Source organism: Montipora capricornis, chromosome 6 (assembly GCF_036669925.1).
Source record: "Montipora capricornis isolate CH-2021 chromosome 6, ASM3666992v2, whole genome shotgun sequence".
In the NCBI taxonomy this organism is placed as follows: Eukaryota; Metazoa; Cnidaria; class Anthozoa; order Scleractinia; family Acroporidae; genus Montipora; species Montipora capricornis.
Genome location: NC_090888.1, coordinates 9,254,318 through 9,276,817, shown reverse-complemented (window position 1 = coordinate 9,276,817; position 22,500 = coordinate 9,254,318). Strand labels below are relative to the sequence as shown.

The 22,500-nt window shown below is 37.0% G+C and overlaps 1 protein-coding gene across 1 annotated transcript in view; it reads right to left on the bottom strand.

Annotated features, from left to right (window-relative positions):
• Window positions 1–7,734, bottom strand: part of LOC138051451 (uncharacterized) — a 26,462-nt gene extending 18,728 nt beyond the window's left edge. Inside the window, exon 1 of the mRNA XM_068897645.1 lies at window positions 7,386–7,734. Coding sequence (XP_068753746.1) covers window positions 7,386–7,706 — 321 coding nt within the window. The 5' untranslated portion in view covers window positions 7,707–7,734. The remainder of the gene's footprint in view (window positions 1–7,385) is intronic.
• Window positions 7,735–22,500: the final 14,766 nt, after the last annotated feature.

Here is a 22,500-nt window from a genome sequence, read left to right as displayed (position 1 = left end):
AAGTCTCATCACAATTAAATATGGCAAACAACCAAAACATGCCGACTAAATGTCATAGGTAAAGACCAAAAATATACTAAAACTGAAACAAGAAATCGAGGAAGATAAAACAATCATCACAAAAATAACAAAGAACTAAAAATTGGCCATAAAAACACTGGACAGCAAACCGACAAAAGACAAAAGAAAAAAACCAAGATGTAAAAAATAAGTCACAACACAACGAAAAATAATGCAAAAGAAAGCAGAAACAAAAACTACCCTGGAATAATACGTCGCCCGCTACGAAAAAACCAGTGGTAAAAAACCCACTGGAAAACGTAGTCCTCGATCGAAATGCGACGCATTACGAAACTCTGAGGAATAGAGTTTTAATATACTATATAGGATCAAAGTTAGGCTACAAGACGAACTGCTGTCTGGAAGGCGAGAGAACTTCAAAAACCAAATCAATTGGATTTATAGTAAAGGTGAGGTATAGATTTGCATATACTCAACAAAATTGCAGAAATTCTTGTGAACAAAAGACTTACTCTTACAGTACAGACTTTAAGAGAGATCATTGACATGGTAAATAATTATGCTTCGAACCATAATGAAAACGCTTTCCAACTACACGTTGTCACGTTGGAAAGCATTTATTCCTAAGATAGATATGAATTTCTATTTGCAATAAAAGTTTAATCTAAGCTCTCTATTCTTTCAAATATTAAAAAGTATTAAAATCTCTTATTCATCTTTCTATTAAGCACTAAAAGTAAATTACTTAATATGAATAACTTTGAAAAAAAAAAGATTAAGGACGAGCCTTTCTGGTTACAAGGACAGAGCAAATTATTTCTGGGCTGCACTTTAGCTGCCAGACACAAAACTTTGTCATTATTGCTCTGCTGCAGTATTTTAAAAGTCCATGATGGCGGAAGACAAGTGCTCTCACCACTACGTTATCCCTGCTCTGCTTGTTTATTTCCCCAATGTAAAATTTTCATCATTCAGCTTACTTATCACATCCATTCCAATCAAGAGATCCACATTTTTCACAGCGGCATTGACAAGTGCGAAGACAGGAAACACACGTCGGCGAATTTTAAGGTCAATCCAGACTCTGCTACTTACCCCGTGGTTTGGGTTGCCATTAGCATCCTTCCCCGGTGCAGTGTAGCGAAGTCTTTTTGTATGATCTATTTTGTCTTCCAGCTTTAAAATATTCACAAGTTCGTTTGAGATGCTTGTTGCAGCAGTATTGCCTGTGTCAAACGTAACCGCTCCTGGACATAGAACAAAAACTCCATCTGCATTCTTGATTTTGACCGGTTCTTCATAAATTGAGATCACCTTGGGCTTGTATTCTGAAAATGGTCAATAAAAATGATTGGCAAAAACAATGTTTTGCAGCAAAGCAGAGCACAAAACTCAACTTCATTAAATTGGGTTTATTCCTTCCCCACCATGATTATTTCTTCTCCTTTTTATTTTTTGAATGAAGCTGTTATTTCTTAGTTGAAAAAGATTGTTCGACATATTGTCATTCTTGTGTCCTGTGCCTAACTTGAACATTGTGGCTATGATTAAAGGTGCAATAGTAATAATAATAATAATAATAATAATAATAATAATAATAATAATAATAATAATAATAATTATTATTATTATTATTATTTAGCAATTTAAATTGAATGTTTTTAAAAACAATTCTGAAATTCAACTTCCTTATTATTATTCTTGGCCTCAGTGATTTCAATAAATACTGACAGCCAATGCAAATGAAAAGAGTTGGCTACGTCACTCAGAGAAGTTGACTACTTTTTTCCCTAAGTTGAAGTAACTGACGACATATTCTTGACAACGACAACATGAAGTGCTCTAAATGTGATCATCGATTTTACTTTTGAAATGTGACATTTTGTAGTGTCCTCCTAACCCTTTCACATGTAGATTTTACTCTGTCTAACGCCAGATGATTCTACTCCTCAATGGGGCACCCCTTGGGCCATACAGGGTTAAAAAACGGCATGCCCTCAGGCACCCCTGGAGAAAGGGGCCATTTTGCCCCTTCCGGATACAGTTGATTACTCTATTCAAACCAGCTGTCAATTCCAAGTAGTAATCATTTTATTGAAACCCATTGGCCTTCTGCAGTTGCAGAACACAGAGAGCAAGCTAATTATCTATAAATCATTGATGGGTGGCTGTATCATTATTTTATTTTGGCTTTTTTTTAAACCACATTGCAACCAGATTTTGAGCAGTGGCAATTTCAGAAATGCAAGAATGTTTAATTTACTCTCCAAGAATGATATTTCCTGACAATAATATTAATGGCTACTAAGTTACCGTGTATTTATGTGGAAGGATCAGTCTTTGTTCCTCATGGCTTCTGCCATATTTTTGGCTCCCAATGAAGCTAATGAACTTCATACACAGAGGGGGTAAAATTGAATTCACTCAGCCATGGCTTAAAGAGGAAATCAAGTGACAAAGTGAACTAGGGTGAATGCAAATGCACTATGTGATGTAGTTAACCCTTTCCCTCCGAAGGGTCATACTTATTAAAAGTAATATATATTTTACTTTAACGCTAAATGATGTTACTTGTCAATGAAAGTCACTTCAGAGGTGAAAGCATTTTGATTTCTAAATTTCCATACGTTAATTCTACTGACCAAAAAGTAAGACCCTAACAATAGTACCCATTTCCACACAGATTACGAATAAGTGAGAACCAGCAAAGAAGTAGCGAAAACTTACTTAAAATCAAGCAGTCACAAACTGCTCGAGCATACTTCGTCGCTGAATCACATTTTATGACAGCCACATCCCCAACATCATCTTCCTCTGTCAAGGGTTTTGACTGCAAGACTGATGGAGACGCTGACATCGTCAAGTGCTCCCGACAATTCAACTGAAAGTTAACAAATTCTCCACTTTTCGTCACCAAAGTTATTCTTTCATTTCCAAGTTATTTCTTTCATTTCTCACTAGAAAGTAATAACTTGACAATTTTACCCATTTCCAACAGTATTAAAAACTTACTCAGGATCAAGCCTTCACACACTGCAGCATATATCGGTGTTCTTAATTCAACAGGTGATGTGTCAAACTTTACCACAGCAACATCACCGACATCATTCTTATCTGTGGGGAGTTTCAACTGTAAACGTACAGGTTTAGTTGACATGATCAGGTTTTCCCTGCAGTTCAACTTCAAGTTGATTCGTTCTCCAAGTTTGGTTTTAAAAAATACTCGTTCATTTCTTATGGTGCCTGATGAAATTGAGATGAGAAAGATCTGTGGAGATCCTGGTTTGGTTGTTAGATAACAACCCTTTTCACCAATTATGGCATCAGAACGAGCATTCTTTATGCCCTTGTAGGCATTGGCACCAAATTCAAGATCCACTTGAATCTTGTCCACATTCTGCCAAATAAACAAATGTAAACAATAAATATTATTAAAGTGAACAAGTTGGTACATGTTAACACAGTGTCAGTTAAATCAGTGAAGAGGTGTATTTTTTCTAAGGCCGACCCTTGAATATTCAGGAAAAATTTAAATGCTTGAAATAGAGTCAAACATGTGACCATCTAATCACTAGTTCCAATATTTTGCCATTAAGTAATAGGAGACTCATTAGAGCTGGAACATTAAAGAAGGTGAGGAGACAACAACCTTAACCTTAAAGAAGGTGAGGAGATGATGACCTTTTACTTATCTTAGGGGAGCAGGGATGTCGCAGTGGTGATAGCACTCGTCTCCCACCAGTGTGACTAGGGTTCGTTTCCAGACTAGTGGCCAAGTGTGGGTCAAGTTTGTTGTTGGTTCTTTACTTTGCTTCGAGAGGTTTTTCTCCAGGTTTCCCCTCTCCTCAAAAACCAACATTTCTAATTCCAATTCTATTGGATGCAGGACCTCCCTGAAAACCACTTTCGAGTGAGCGGAGCTTCCTGGGTAAATGTCATAAATTATTATTCACTTGTTTAACAGAAGATAATTAACAAGTAGAGTTAAGTTATTTCTATTGTCTATTTTATTGCCAACGAGTCAGGCCTTCTGAAGACAGAAGGCCTGGCGAGGCTGCAGCTTATAGAGCCGAGAGAAGAAATTGAGGCTGACGAAATCGAAGAAGAGCTTCAAATTTGAGTGTAATGTAGACCAAAAGCTGTAATGTAGACCAAAGCGATCAAATATTGACCGTAGCGATAACCAATGAGAGTGCCGCACGAGTACGCCGCGTGATGTTTGCAGCCGCCAGATCACGCAAGCTTGGCTCGTTGGCACTTTAGCGACAGCTATAACTAGTTCATACATGTAGTTTATTAGCTGGATAAGACTGTGTAAATACATGTAATTAAGTGTACATACTTAATTTTATTTTTATTGATCGTTCATTGCTTGATAAGGCTTGTAATCATAATTTTAAATGTTGTAAGTGGCTGGTGTGTTACCTAACTGGTTTTTATTGACCTGATAAAAGATGATGATGATGATGAAGAGTGAAATTGTCAACATGGACTTCGAACTGTTGTAAGTCTACTCAAACTTTACACATTTTGGTTGCAAAAACATCTTTTAAAAAGTATATGTTTAGGGATTATTTTGGTGAAGTATGGCAAACAGATTCAAGCTGCAACCAAACAGCTGGTACATGTACATGTAGGTCTTGGGCACCCATTTCAAATAGTGCTGGCAAACAGTACTCAAGTCTAGGCACATTGAAAAGCTGATGAAAAGTATTCAATGATAACTTAAGGTTCATTAGCCAATATCAAAATACCATAATACTCTTTGTTTCGTCCTCCAAATTTTTGCATAAGCATTGTTTTTATTTTCCCTTGGCACTTATAATTATAGTCCCAAGAGTAACTGGAAACAATGCTCATGCAAAATGTTGAAGGGACAAAGAAAGAGTATTATGGCATTTTTGATGTTGGCTAATGATATAAGTACCATTAAACCCAGTTGGTGATCCTTGGGTGAATGAAACGAGTTCCAAAAAAGTTTTTTTTTTTCATGTTAATCTCTAGATTACCCAATTTGGGGTATCTGGTCAGTATAATCAGTTTGTTCCAATTGTAAAATGTAAAAAAAAAAAAAGTTTTAACAAATGAAAATGTAAAGAAAAAAAAAACCTGCCAAATCAAGTCCAGCATTGAGGTTGTTGCTCCTTGGATGTAATTTTAGAGCAAGTTCTGAGTACATGTACTGCTCACATGATTGATCAGAAATAATTATAAACGGTTCACAGGTGACCTAATTCCAAAGGAAAAGGAAAGATTTTTGGTAAGAAAACTTTCAAACTGAAAAGCAATGAAGTACATGTAAGTTCAAATACAGAAAGCAATGATCATGCATTTGTGTTAACTTGTTCTGAAAACTATAAAATATTGAGCAGGAATTTTTTTCTTTTACATCTTCTCTTCAAGAGAATGTTTCCATGACGTTTTCTCAGTGGAACAATTTCAATGTATTGTGGAATGATCGGACTAAACTATTCTAATGTTCTAAAGTATTGCGCTGCGAACAAAAAATTGTCAATTAAGTAACCTTAAGAAAACAAATTATATGCTTATAACATCACCAAGGAAGAATCTTAAACGTGTCAATAACCGTTTGTAATATTGAACAAAAGCAACAATTACGGTAAGTATCTTGGAATTTCATTGATGAGAACCTGAATTGGGATGCACAAATGCATCATGTCAGTAATAAGCTGGGAAAGAATATAGGTATTAATATTATCTTCAAGCTTTGATATTTTGTTCCAATTAGTATGCTTAAGCACCTACATATCATGAGGAGGGCAGAAGGTGAAGTGTCTGTGAGTAAGGTAGATCCATGTGGTAATTGTGGGAAGCGAGTACCGGTAATCGGATAATGGCAAATTCAGTGTTGTGTGTGAAATGTGAGAAATGGATCTATGGAAGATGCGCGAAAGTAAAGAGGGTGACCTCGAGATTGGGGAGAAATTTTGTGTGTGGAAGATGCAAGAAGCAAGCTGATGGATTAGTGGAACCGGTGGAGGAGTTGTGTGTAGAGGTGGAAACGGTGAGAGGTTTCTGTTATTTGGGGGATTGGGTGAATGCAAGTTGTGGCTGCAAGGCAGCTGTGACAGCAAGACCAAGAATTGGCTGGGTGAAGTTCAGGGAATGTGGACAGTTGCTGAACTCAAAAAGATTCTTGCTGAAGGTGAAAAGAATGGTTTATCGGAGTTCTGTAAGGGTGGCAATGTTACATGGGAGTGAGACATGGTGTCTGAGGGAAAATGAGATAGCAATTTTGAGAAGGACTGAGAGAGCAATGGTGAGAGCAATGTGTGGTGCAAAACTGATGGAGAAAAAAAGGACAGAGGATCGGACCTGATGGAGATGTTGGGATTGAAGGAAACAGTGGTTCAGATGACAAAGGCAAATGGAGTGAGATGGTACGGGCATGTTCTGAGAAAAACGTTGGGAGTTCGAAGTGAAGGGTAAGAGGAAGCGAGGACGACCAAAGAAGACGTGGAAGATGCAAGTGGAGAAGGAGAGCAAGAGCATTGGTTTGGAGAAAAAGGACACCATGAATCGAGCGAGATGGAGAGTGGGAGTTAGAAAGATTGCTGACAAAGTGGGGTAATAAATCCGGCTACCCCCATTTACGAAGATAAACCCGGATCAAAATGGGATTGATGATGATGATGATATCACACCCTAATCTACCCGTAGCTACATCACAGAATAATGAGTTGGCGTACTGTTTGCCAGTCCAGATTAAATAAAGTTAGGAAAAAAGAACAACCTTTTTTTGGCAAACAGCAGAGAAATTGCTATAATATATGATAAGCTCTTAGAAGCTTTAAAATTGGAGAATGTTTTTAACCTTAAAGGGGCAGTGTCACGCTATTTTAGTCAAACTTCAAAACACTTAAAGACGACCTTGCATCAATGAAAACCAAAAAAAGTAATGCAGTAGTTGTGTTGCCAATAACAATTGAAGTGCACTGAAGCTATTCTTTTATTTCCTTATTTTCAAACAATTTTACTGTTGTTTAATTTTTTTCCTATGCTGTAAATACATCTCAATATTGTGAATAAAATGAATGAATGGACGAATGAATGAATTCTGCGGAAGGCTCTGACCATATTTAACCCAACACAACTGTTATGGGTATGGCAGCTGGAAACCGTGAGAGGGTCTTCTTTCCGTTAGTTTAATTAATCTACTCAGTTTTAATGAATACATGCGCTCCTCGGCATAAAACTGTGCAAATACAGAGACGGGGTACGTTTCAATTTTTAAACATTCTTCGTGTAGCACTTCTATGTTTCAACGGAATTAATAAAACTGACAGCAATGGACAATCTACAGTACACGTGCACCATGCATGCGAAAAATTAAGGCCACTTACCATTGGTTTTTTGTCAGTGTTGCCACTGTAAATGAACCGATCTCCAAAAATGCGATATTTTAATATTGCACCAACTACAATCTTCTCCTCATTGATAAAATTGTTTTCCCACAGGTACATTCCATTGGGTGTAAAAAGACGTATTGGGTCTCCCTCAGCAATCGATCCGTCTTCGTCCAGTTTACAAGCGTAAAGAACGCTTGTTTCCCCTCGGCTACTGGCCTTTGAAACACAAACTACGACGCACCTTTGGATGCGGGCAGATAAATCTGGATTGACTCGTGAGTTAGTCGGCGATAACACAGGACGTGAAAGGGACATTATCCTCGCTTGTTGTTGAAGTTTGTAATTTTCCGCCTTTACAAGGAAGCTTGATCACGTGAGGCAAATTGACCAATCCAATAGCCCATTACACCACAATCTCGTTCCCAGAGTCTTCGTTCCCCTTGACCAGCGGGTCGGGTTACGAGAGAGGTAGGTACTTCATATGTGATAATTATTATGTACCGTACTTCCTTTTTTTTCATATATGATGATTATTATGTACCGTACTTCTTTTGGCAGTTTAATGTACCCAGTTGTCTTTCTACTCTGTTAGACGGATGCAAAGTCACCTTGATACTCTGTTACCCTGCAACCTTATCAGACTGTTACCTGTTACCCCGGTATCTCGTTACCTCGTTACCCCGTTACCCTGTAGCCTTGCTACCCTATTACCCCGTTGCCTGTTACGAGAGACTCTAGGATAAACCGTTTGGAGAAAGTTTTTGATTGGTTGAAAGTCTGAGCATGAGCAATCGATTTCGGCCACGACTGCCGCGAGACGCGAGGGGTTTCACGTCACAGAGCACCGTTGGGATTGGTTCGTTGATTAGTTTGGAGCCAAAGCAAAGAGTGAAAACCTATTAAATCTAATGGAATGGAATCGTCTCTCACTGAGTAATTATGTCTTTAAAATGTAGTCATACCGAGTCTTCAAATTGCCGCTGTATATTATTATATGAATCCATAAGATCTTCTCGTACAATTACTAATACGTACATGTGAGTGTCCTGGAAAGGTGCTAGAACCTTTAGCAGATGAGTTTTTGGGTAGAGAAAGAGTTACTGATGCAAAGAGAACTCGTTTGGCTTGCGACAGTGCTGTTGAACGCTTTGAAAATATCGTGGAAGGTCCGTCTCTCTGGCATGCAAAGCAATCCTTTCGGTAGGTTGAAAATTTTATTCGCGTTTCATTTGAGTTCATTACACTGCACTGTTCTCAACCTCCACTGGAAGAAGAGGCCGGATCAGATATAGAGAATCAACTCATTGAAATGAGATGTACATCTCGCATCCAATGGAACTTGTCTTAAATTTTAGGTTCTTAGAAAAATTGGAAACTTCAGTTGTTGACTTTGTTATGCAAATACTTAGCTTAACGTTTATGATGAAATAAAAAAAAGATGGTGTGATATAAAGCTTGACCATCCTCTACAGCCTATTACTTGTAGCACTTAAAAGTCAGTTAACAAAAATGACACCTTTCTCTTGAGTAATTAAGTACTTCCTTCTGAAGTACAAGTACCTTAACATACCACTACATAAGGAGTTTTTTCCGTAATTGCTCAGCCCACAGTATTAATTACAGTGGCGATTATTATTTGCTTATTGAAGCCACAGTGGTCAAGTGTTTGAGACTTCAAAGGTTGGTTGACTGTATGAGTTCTGGCCCCAGTTGTTTGAAGGGTGGATAGTGCTATCCACTGGATAAATCACTATCTACTGGATAACTCAATTGGTTTTGGTAGTGTTTATCTGCTGGATAGTGATTTATCTGGCCCCAGTTGTTCTAGAGGTGGATAACGCTATCTACTGGACAAATCACTATGCACTGGAAAGTGCAGTTAGTTCCACTATTACTTTCCACTGGATAGTGATTTATCTGGCTGATAGCACTATCCATGATTTGAACAACTAGGGCTTGGTGGGTAGCACTATCCACTTTTTGAACAACTGAGGCCAGGTCTTTATCCAACCTCTCTTCTCTGCCTCCTTTGTTTTTGAGGACAAAGGAGGCAGGGAAAAGAGACCCTGGGAACGAGGTTGGTCTTGATCATCTCTCAGTTTTCTCTAACTTTAATCCATGTTGCCTCTCTACATGTACCCGCATACAACTTAATACTGACAAATGTTTGATAGACTTTGTAACAAATTTTGTGATTGGTTAGCATCCCATTTAATGGAAGGGACAAAGTGTTTGACTGCTTAACCCATTGACACCTCAAACGCCCTAGGATGACCCCAGTTGACGACTAGAATTTCCCTGGCATTAGACAGAGTAAAATCTGTCAAGTCTCACTCCCAGGGGTCAATGGGTAAAAGGGGATCAGTGATACCCCTTGTTACTCTACAGAAAACAGAGCTAAGTGCTGCCATCAGTGAACTACCTGACTCATTTTGTTTCACTATCTAGACACAGACTTTATGCTTTTACAGTGTGTTTAGGAGTAACTTTACAGCAGGCTATATTTCCGATAAATTTTAACTATTTTGTGAAACAAAAGGAGAAGGTTAGCCTGCAGTGCAGGCGTTATTTTGGAGCGGAACGCTAGATAAATCAGGCTTTCGATGCTGCCATCTTTAATTGTAATTAGATGCTTGACCGGTAGAGGGTTGGTGCAGTGGCGGGGTGGGGCACTAGAAATACTTAACACCTACTCCCTCGGCAAATATTTCCTCGCCCCAATCCTCCACAGTTACCAAATCTAAGATGAAAGCCTAATAAGAAAACGTGCACTCGCGCGCCCAAAATACATCTGCACTGCAGTCTAGGAGAAGGTAGGATTGCACACTGTGCAGTATTTCTGGTCACTTGAGAATGTATTCCACACATCCCCTCAATTTAAATTTTGTCAGTTGACGGTTAAGTTGTCAGTACTGTCTATTTTGAAGTCAGACTGACTTCTTCATGTTGGTATGTACAGTTGTCAACAATTTCTGATGTAATTTATTTTTTATGCCAACAAAAGAATAGTTTAGGTTCAAGGTTTGTAGACAAGTATCCGTTCCTGTTTGGAGTGTTAAAATCAACAGCCTTAGGCTTTTTTGCATTGCTGGTTAGAGAGTTGAAGAGAAAAGTACCATTTCAAAACTTGTATGGTGCTGGCCACCCTACGGAAAGCCTTTGGCAGTGAGGAAAGGATGACGTTATTTGGGGGGTAAGATGGGAAATGAACATTCTCTGGATAATATACAATGTATATATAATATTGTTACATCCAACCTGTCAAGTTTGATGGTTCAAAATAAGTACTGACCTCTGCTTATCTGTAAAAATGCAATATAAAGTGCATTAAGGATGACTAGTCTTAACCTCATGAAGAACTTTTTGCTTTTGCAGTTTTTATTTTGCTTGATACATATTTTCATTGACCTTTCGGTGTGCATCTGTCTGCTCTCCCAAAGGAATTTGACAACGTTACTTAAACGATTATGTGAATTAAACAGTTTTAAGTGGGGATGTTCATATGCTGTGCCCAGAGACCAACGATTATGAGCAACAGCTTTTCATTATTGTTGACAATGAGGTTCTTCTGGAAGTAAGTTCATACAAACAGAGTCTTTCTGCTCTGTCTGGGGTACATTACATGGTTAACCTAGAGTATCTAAGAAAGCCAACATGTCTACACTGCGTTTCTTGAGAGTATGTATTTAGCATTCGTCAAAAAAAAAAAAGCCTTGTATAAAAAAGGTGTCTCTACTCTTTTAGCTTAGAGTTAACAGCCTCTTATTACATGTATTAACAGTTGCACCATCACAGGAGCTTGAACTAACCTACATGCAGGGGTTTTATTAGAAGCTGGGACCTGGGTACTAGCACCCGTCTACACTGAGTACAGTACCCACCATTGCTCAAAGGAGGTCTCAAGATCAAAAGCCAGACTATATACCGGTATAGGGGTGCCTGCGCACTCTGTCACAAGGTCCCTTCTACTTTAAAACTTAATGGAAACCCTGACAATTAAACACACCTGAGTCCATTTCTTGATTTGTCGCACAACAGGTGAGAAATAGAACAGAACATGACCATGTCAGGCAAGGCTCAGGCAATTAACTCATACCATGTCAAACCATGTTATGTTATGTAGTCATTTGTACTATTACTAATGTGGTCAATTAAATTGTCACACTGGAAAGTTTTCACAGGGCTGCCATAAAGAACATTCACCTGTACCAGCTATTAACCCTGAGCTCACATTGTGAAGGAAATGAAAACTAGAATCAGTTTTTGATATATTGCAGGTGAAAATTTAATGACAGCCCTGTTTAATGCTGGTTTTTTGGGTGTGTGCTTTGAATTAGTTCCAGATCAGCTTTTTTTTTTTTTTGTTGGGATAGAAGTGATGTAAGGAAAATGGACAGTGATATTTTAAGTACAAAAATTGTTTTTGTGTAACACTTTTCATTTATTTAATTTCACTCACTTTAAGATCTACACCATCCTCTCAAGAGAATTTCTTTTGCATGTTAGTTTGTACTTACAAGCTGTTTTCATTTCTCGGGATTTATCTCATTCGCTAAATAGTTTGGCTGATTTTTTCGTACTGCATATATTTTTCGAAATCATTCGTGTTTTTAGGCATTTTAGTTTCAGAAATTTGTATTTGTTCTGCAACATTAATTATCTTAGTGAAATTTAACAGAGTTGTTTTTGTGATTATGGCTTGTATGTAGTGCCTTGTGTATGTATGTACAATGTATATATATTTCCTAAATGTGGAAAGCACATTATATGTTCATGGAAGAATAATTTTCACAAAAACAACATGTTTATCCAACTAGAAGTATACATCGCTATTCAAGAATTCTCATTATTTGGTGGAGAACAGTCATTTTCTGTTTATACAAAACAATGAAAAGCAGCAAAATGATACTTCCCTCAAGACCTCTACTTCTTTAGAACAGCAAGGAAACTCTTACCCAAAGAACTCATCTTCTTTTGAAAAGAATCCTAAACCTTCTTTGGTGACGAAGAATCTAACGTGAAAGATCCTTCAACGAAGACATAGTTTTATGATTAAAAGAATGATTTATTCTTTTGGAAAGAATCTCGTGTTAGAGTCTGGTGCTTCGCTCTCTTTCATCTTCCACGATACAAAACAAAGACAGTCTTTTAACATTTGAAACTAATCCCGGATCAGTGCATTCAGCAGCGACACAATCTGCTTTACATTTCCACGTTACACAAATTCTAATCGAAAATCCCAGGCAACACTTGACAACACAGCCCGTTGGTAACATATTCAGCACAGATTTTTGTCCAGGCATATCGCTCCAACACGTCATATTGTTGCTTTTTCAGTTCTAGGTTGGGATATCCTAATTTTGCTAAAGAAAATTGCATGCCATCGTGAAACAAATCCTCCACTCTCTCCGCCATTTTAGCGTTACGCCTACGCCTACGCCTGCGCAATAGTGTTCATGACAAGAATCTTGGGTTGGTACTTTAAGTAGTGTTATTAAAGTGTATCATAAAAGTATGCAATTATATCATGGATATATTAAAGCGTTAAATTGTTATATATAAAGGTATATACCAGTGAATTTCCATGTATACCCATATATATTCAAGTATACCCATGTATACCCATGTATGTCCATGTATACCCATGTATATTCATGTATACCCATATATATTCATGTATACCCATGTATATCCATGTATGCCCATGTATGTCCATGTATACCCATATATATTCATGTATACCCATGTATGCCCATGTATGTTCATGTATACCCATATATATTCATGTATACCCATGTATATCCATGTATGCCCATGTATGTTCATGTATACCCATATATATTCATGTATACCCATGTATATCCATGTATGCCCATGTATGTTCATGTATACCCATATATATTCATGTATACCCATGTATATCCATGTAAGCCCATGTATGTCCATGTATACCCATGTATATCCATGTATAACCATGTATGTCCATGTATACCCATGTATATCAATGTATAACCATGTATTTCCATGTATACCCATATATATTCATGTATTGTATACCCATGTATATCCATGTATAACCATGTATGTTCATGTATACCCATATATATTCATGTATACCCATGCATATCCATGTATAACCATGTATGTCCATGTGTACTTATGTATATCCATGTATAACCATGTATTTCCCTGTATACCCATATATATTCATGTATGCCCATGTATACCCATGTATATCTATGTATAACCATGTATGTCCATGTATACCCATGTATATCCATGTATACCCATGTATATCCATGTATAACCATGTATGTCCATGTATACCCATATATATTCATGTATACCCATGTATACCCATGTATGTCCATGTATACCCCCATATATATTCATGTATACCCATGTATATCCATGTATGCCCATGTATGTCCATGTATACCCATGTATATCCATGTATGCCCATGTATGTTCATGTATACCCATATATATTCATGTATACCCATGTATATCCATGTATGTCCATGTATACCCATATATATTCATGTATACCCATGTATATCCATGTATGCCCATGTATGTCCATGTATACCCATGTATATCCATGCATAACCATGTATGTCCATGTATACCCATGTATATCCATGTATAATCATGTATTTCCATGTATACCATAAATAATCATGCAAACCCAGGTATATCCATGTATAACCATGCATACCCATATATATTCATGTATACCCATGTAAATCAATGTATACCCATATATATTCATGTATACCCATGTATATCCATGTAAGCCCATGTATGTCCATGTATACCCATGTATATCCATGTATAACCATGTATGTCCATGTATACCCATGTATATCCATGTATAACCATGTATTTCCATGCATACCCATATGTATTCATGTATACCCATGTATGCCCATGTATACCCATGTATATCCATGTATAGCCATGTATGTCCATGTATACCCATGTATAACCATGTATGTCCATGTATACCCATATATATTCATGTATACCCATGTATATCCATGTATACCCATGTACGTCCATGTATACCCATGTGTATCCATGTATAACCATGTATGTCCATGTATACCCATGTATGTCCATGTATACCCATGTATGTCCATGTATACCTATCTACATCCATGTATAACCATGTATTGCCAGGTATACCCATATATAATCATGTATACCCATGTATATCCATGTATACCCATGTATGTCCATGTATACCCATATATAATCATGTATACCCATGTATATCCATGTATACCCATGTATGTCCATGTATACCCATATATATTCATGTATACCCAGGTATATCCATGTATGTCCATGTATACCCATATATATTCATGTATACCCATCTACATCCATGTATAACCATGCATAGCCATGCATACCCATATATATTCATGTATACCCATGTATATCAATGTATACCCATGGACGTCCATGTATACCCATCTGTATCTATGTATACCCATGTGTATCCATGTATAACCATGTATGTCCATGTATACCCATCTACATCCATGTATAACCATGTATAGCCATGTATATCCATGTATATCTATGTATGCCCATGTATGTTCATGTATACCCATGTATGTCCATGTATACCCATGTGTATCCATGTATAACCATGTATGTCCATGTATACCCATGTGTATCCATGTCTAGCCATGTATGTCCATGTATACCCATATATATTCATGTATACCCATGTATATCCATGTATACCCATGTATGTCCATATAACCCATATATATTCATGTATACCCAGGTATATCCATGTATGTCCATGTATACCCATGTATATCCATGTATGCCCATGTGTGTCCATGTATACCCATATATATTCATGTATGCCCATGTATGTTCATGTATACCCAGATATATTCATGTATACCCATGTATATCCATGTATGCCCATGTATGTTCATGTATACCCATATACATTCATGTATACCCATGTATATCCATGTATGCCTATGTATGTTCATGTATACCCATATATATTCATGTATACCCATGCATGCCCATGTATGCCCATGTATATCCATGTAAAACCATGTATGTCCATGTATACCCATGTATATCCATGTATACCCATGTATATCCATGTATGCCCATGTATGTCCATGTATACCCATATATATTCATGTATACCCATGTATGCCCATGTATGTTCATGTATACCCATATATATTCATGTATACCCATGTATATCCATGTATGCCCATGTATGTTCATGTATACCCATATATATTCATGTATACCCATGTATATCCATGTATGCCCATGTATGTTCATGTATACCCATATATATTCATGTATACCCATGTATATCCATGTATGTCCATGTATACCCATATATATTCATGTATATCCATGTATGCCCATGTATGTCCATGTATACCCATGTATATCCATGCATAACCATGTATGTCCATGTATACCCATGTATATCCATGTATAACCATGCATTTCCATGTATACCCATATAATCATGTATACCCAGGTATATCCATGTATATCCATGCATACCGATATATATTCACGTATACCCATGTAAATCCATGTCTACCAATATATTCATGTATACCCATGTATATTCATGTAAGCCCATGTATGTCCATGTATACCCATGTGTATCCATGTATAACCATGTATGTCCATGTATACCCATGTATATCCATGAAGAACCATGTATTTCCATGTATACCCATATATATTCATGTAGACCCATTCATGCCCATGTATACCCATGTATATCCATGTATAACCATGTATGTCCATATATACCAATGTATATCCACGTATAACAATGTATATACATCTATATCCATGTATACCAATGTATATCCATGTATACCCATGTACGTCCATGTATACCAATGTGTATCCATGTATACCCATGTATGTCCATGTATACCCATGTATGTCCATGTATACCCATGTATGTCCATGTATACCTATCTACATCCATGTATAACCATGTATTGCCATGTATACCCATATATAATCATGTATACCCATGTATATCCATGTATACCCATGTATGTCCATGTATACCCATATATATTCATGTATACCCAGGTATATCCATGTATGTCCATGTATACCCATATATATTCATGTATACTCATCTACATCCATGTATAACCATGCATAGCCATGCATACCCATATATATTCATGTATACCCATGTATATCAATGTATACCCATGGACGTCCATGTATACCCATGTGTATCTATGTATACCCATGTATGTCCATGTATACCCATGTGTATCCATGTATAACAATGTATGTCCATGTATACCCATCTACATCCATGTATAACCATGTATAGCCATGTATATCCATGTATATCTATGTATGCCCATGTATGTTCATGTATACCCATGTATATCCATGTATAACCATGTATAGCTATGTATATCTATGTATACCCATGTATCTCTATGTGTACCCATGTAAATCTATGTATAATCTTCTATATCCATGTATAGCCATGTATGTCCATGTATAACCATGTCTAACCATGTATACCGATGTATATCCATGTATAACCATGTATAGCTATGTATATCCATGTATATCCATGTATATCCATGTATAGCTATGTATATTCATGTATACTCATATATCTCTATGTGTACCCATGTAAATCTATGTATAACCTTGTATATCCATGTATACCCATGTATGTCCATGTATAACCATGTATACCCATGTATGTCCATGTATATCCATGTATAGCCATGTATATTCATGTATACCCATGTATCTCTATGTATACCCATGTAAATCCATGTATAACGTGGTATATCTATGTATACCCATGTTTGTCCATGTATACTTATGTATATCCATGTATAACCATGTATGTCCATGTATACCCATGTATACCCATGTATGTCCATGTATACCCATGTCTGTCCATGTATATCCATGTATATCCATGTATATCCATGTATAGCTATGTATATCCATGTACAGCAATGTATTTCCATTTTTATCCATGTTCAGCCATGTATATCCATGTATATCCATGTACAGCCATGTATTTCCATGTATACCCATATATCTCTATGTATACCCATGTATATCCATGTATAACCGTGTTTATCCATGTATACCCATGTATACTCATGTATAGCCATGTATATCCATGCATACCCATGTATACCCAAGTATACCCATGTATATCCATGTACAGCCATCTATTGCCATCTTTTTCCATGTATAGCCATGTATATCCCTGTAGAGCCATGTATATCCATGTAAAGCGATGCAGTTCCATGTATACCCATCTATATCAATGTATACCCATGTATGTCGATGTATACCCATGTATGTCCATGTATATTCATTTATACCCATGTATATCCATGTATACCCATGTATATACATGTATACCCATGTAGTATCATGTATATCCATGTATATCCATGTATACCCATGTATATCCATGTATACCCATCTATATCCTTGTTCAGCCACGTATTTCCATTTACACCCTTGTATATCCATGTATAACCATTTATTTCCATGTATATCGATGTAGAGCCTGGTATATCCATGTATATCCGTGTACAGCCACGTATTTTTACGTATACCCATCTATATCAATGTATACCCATGTATGTCGATGTATACCCATGTGTACCCATGTATATTCATTTATACCCATGTATATTTATGTATACACATGTATATATATGTATACCCTTGTACAGTCACGTATTTCCATGTATATCCATGTACTGCAATGTATGCCTATGTATATCCATGTATATACATGTATACCCATGTAGTATCATGTATATCCATGCATATCCATGTATACCCATGTATATCCATGTATACCCATCTATATCCTTGTTCAGCCACGTATTTCCATTTACACCCTTGTATATCCATGTATAACCATTTATTTCCATGTATATCGATGTAGAGCCTTGTATATCCATGTATATCTGTGTACAGCCACGTATTGTTACGTATACTCATGTATATCCATGGATACCCATGTATGTCCATGTATACCCTTGTATATCCATGTTTTGCCATGTATATCCATGTATACCCATGTACAGCCATGTATCTCCATGTATACCCATGTTTATCCATGCATACCCATGTATATCCATGTATACCCATGCATATCCATGTTTACCCATGTATATCCATGTACAGCCATGTACAGCCGTGTATAGCCGTGTGCAACAGTGTGTATCCATGTATAGCCATGTATTACATGGATATGTATTCATGGATAACCATGTACAACCATGTTTATCCATGTATAGCTGTGTAGTATCTTATATGTCCATATATTTCCATTTAAAACCATGTATTTTCATGCTGTCCTTGTATATCTATTTATAACCATATATATCTATGTATAGCCTCTTATTATCATATATATCATATATATGCATGTACACCCAAGTACATCTATGTATAGACGTGTATTACCCTGCATATAACCATAATTTCCTTTCTACAGGGGCGACCATTTGGAATGCGCTGCTAGACCAGCTAAATCAATTGCCTTCTAAAAATGGTTTAAGAAAGCAAATAAAATCTTTCACGTTTGCATCGGCAGAAACTGATTAAATTAAGCAATTTTTGTAAAAAGTATGTTTAGGTCATTGATTTTTAAACTTAGGTATCTTTGTATATTATACACGGCTTTTAGGTAGAACAGATTTTCTATGTAAAATACGTATGTAAATTTGGTAAATTACCGTGTTTATCTAACGTTTTCCTATCCTATCTATCTATCTATCTATCTATCTATCTATCTATCTATCTATCTATCTATCTATCTATCTATATCTGATATACTTAACCATGAGATCTTGATAAAGAAATTAGAATACTTTGGCTTTGATCACTTAGCAGTTGCCATTTTCCATTCGTATTTGTCAAATCGCAAGCAACAGTTTAGTGTGAATGGAACATCTTCTAAGCTTCTAGATATTTCGTGTGGCGTACCACAAGGCTCAATATTACGACCCCTTTTATTTTTAATGTATATAAATATTTCTTCGGCGAAATGTGACGCGTGAGTATTTTTCCAAAATAAGCAATAAACACAAGCACAAAGTTAACAAGTAAATAAAAGTTTGGGAATGACTGTATTTTCTCCTGTAAACTTTATAGGGAGCTTCAAACTTTACCAACATTTGTCCAAGGACAACAACTAAAAACGTCTTATTAAGCATGTCGAAAACATTTATAATGTCGGAAACAGGATAATTGGTATTGATTAAGGTAATGTTTATTTAATGATAATGATATATCTCCCCGGAAATCGAGCGTATCTATCTGTCTGCTTCAAATACTAAGTTTGTTTATATTTTGCCCCGAAAATCTTTATAGCCAATAGCCAATCAGTTTACGTTTGATCAATGTATGTCTATAAGATAAGAGAACAATGGGTTGTAGTTTAGTCAGTCAGAGACATGAACTTATGGTGTACGCCATCGGAGAAATTGTAAAAGAATCGAGGAAAGCGACAGTGTGGGTTCCTTACTTATTCCCCATAACATAAGTTTTCGGGTGCTTAGTATAATTGCTTTTAAACCAAAACGGTTATCGACACTGGGCATCAGCTTTGACCATAGATCGTGGGCATTTAAGCCCTTGCTTACCCCCATCCCCCTCCTCCTCAACAAGATTCAAGATTCAAGAGTTGAAGCCAGATCGCGAGCCCAAAAAAATATTCCAAGAAGAAATTTATTATGTTCACCTCCACCCACACACGCAGAGACGGATTTCTAAGTTTTGCCACTACTTAAAATTTTATTGACATCATTCATTCAACAGAAAATATGGCCATTAACGAAGGAACTACGCCCGTAAAATAACACCTTTTTTGTAGTGGGATAATAAATCTCTTATTCGATGGTCGAGCATGTAAGGCCATTCTCTCCGTTGAGCATTGTCCGACCGACCCCAATTTTTGGAATTTTCAAAAAAAAAAAGGGTAACTGTGTTTCAAAACCATTTTGATGTTGCATAGGAGTTTCAGGGGTTGATCCTTTTTCCCACGCTGTCTTAAGTTTGCAACAACATCCACCAACTTTTCAGCCATATTCATTTTGGGTTCACGTTTTGTTTGTTTTCCGGGCTCCACAGCTATGATGCTGGGGTAGCGGGACTCCGATTCCGAGACTGCCTAGGAAACGCATTTGACGCTAAACGAAAAAAAAAAAGGAGGATGGGCTAACACTCGCGGACATTTTGCTCACTGCTCGCAAAATGCTTTGCAACTCTCAAAATATCCGCGCGTATTATATGTTAAACCATCGAATAAGATGTATTTATCACGCCGTCTGAAAAACAACAAAATATACCAGCAAAAGCTCGAGAATGAGCAAGAGTAGAATCTTCTCTCAATGCAGCAAAGCACAAGAATAAATCTGGAAACAAACAAAAATAAGATACGAGAATGCGTTGATCGAGTCGTGTCTCCAAAGCTGCGATTGCTAATTCTGCTGTCGTACTTAGCATCATCAGCAGAATAGCGCACGATTGCAAATTTGTTTGGTGTATCTCCACCTTTTGTTTGCACTTGTGTTAAAGTGTGTGCTGCAATTGTCAACAAACTGAAGTCGCGGTTTATCACGTTACCTGAAGGAGAATATTTTAAAGAAGTCATGCGCATTTACAAAGACAGATGGGGATTTCCAATGTGTGCTGATACGATGGACGGTACTCATATTCTTGTAATTGCCCCACCGACCGACCATGACGACTTCGTGGATCTCAAAGGCTACCACATCATTCTTATGCAAACAGTTGTTGACTATGAAATGATATATGAAATATGGTGAACTGCGGATGTGAAATCAAGTGAAACTATGATCCTCGCAGTTATGAACGTAATTTTAGCAATTGCGTAGGGATGAGCGCGCATGGGTGTGTATGAATATAAATGGGTATCCATGGGTATAAATGGCTTAAGGCTTTACATGAATATACATGGTATACATAAGCATGCATAGATATACATGGCTGTACAAGGATATACGTGGCTGTACATGGACAGAAAAGGATATACATGGGTATACATCGGTATACATGGATATACATAGGCATATATGGGTGTACATGGCTGTACATGGATATACATGGCTGTACAAGGATAAAAATGCCTGTACATGGATACACAGAGCTGTACATGGTTATACATGGATGAACATGGATAGACATGGGTATACATGGATATACATGGCTGTACATGGATATACATGCCTTTACATGGAAATACATGGATATACATGGCTGTACATGGATATACATGATAATACATGAATATACACGGGTATACATGAATATCCATGGGCATATATGGATATACATGGTTGTACATGGATATACATGCCTGTATGTGGATATACACGGGTGTACATGGATATACACGGGTGTACATGGATATACATGGATATACATGGCTGTACATGGATATACATGGAAATACATGGCTGAACATGGGTATACATGGATATACATGGCTGTACTTGGATATCCATTATAATACATGGGTATACATAGGTATACATGGACATACATGTCTGTATATGGATATTCATGGATATACACGGGTGTACATGGATATACATGGCTGTACATGGATACACATGGACATACATGGCTGTAGATGGGCATACATGGGTATACATTCGTATACATGGATACACATAGGCATACATGGATATACATGGCTGTGCATTGATATGCATAGGTATACATGGAGATACATGCCTTTACATCGAAATACATGGATATACATGGCTGTACATGGATATACATGATAATACATGAATATACACGGGTATACATGGATATGCATGGGCATACATGGATATACATGGTTGTACATGGATATACATGCCTGTATGTAGATATGCACGGGTATACATGGATATACATGGCTGTACATGGATATACACGATAATACATGGGTTTACATAGATATACATGGATATACACGGGTGTACATGGATATACATGGATATACATGGCTGTACATGGATATACATGGATATAAATGGCTGTACATGGATATACA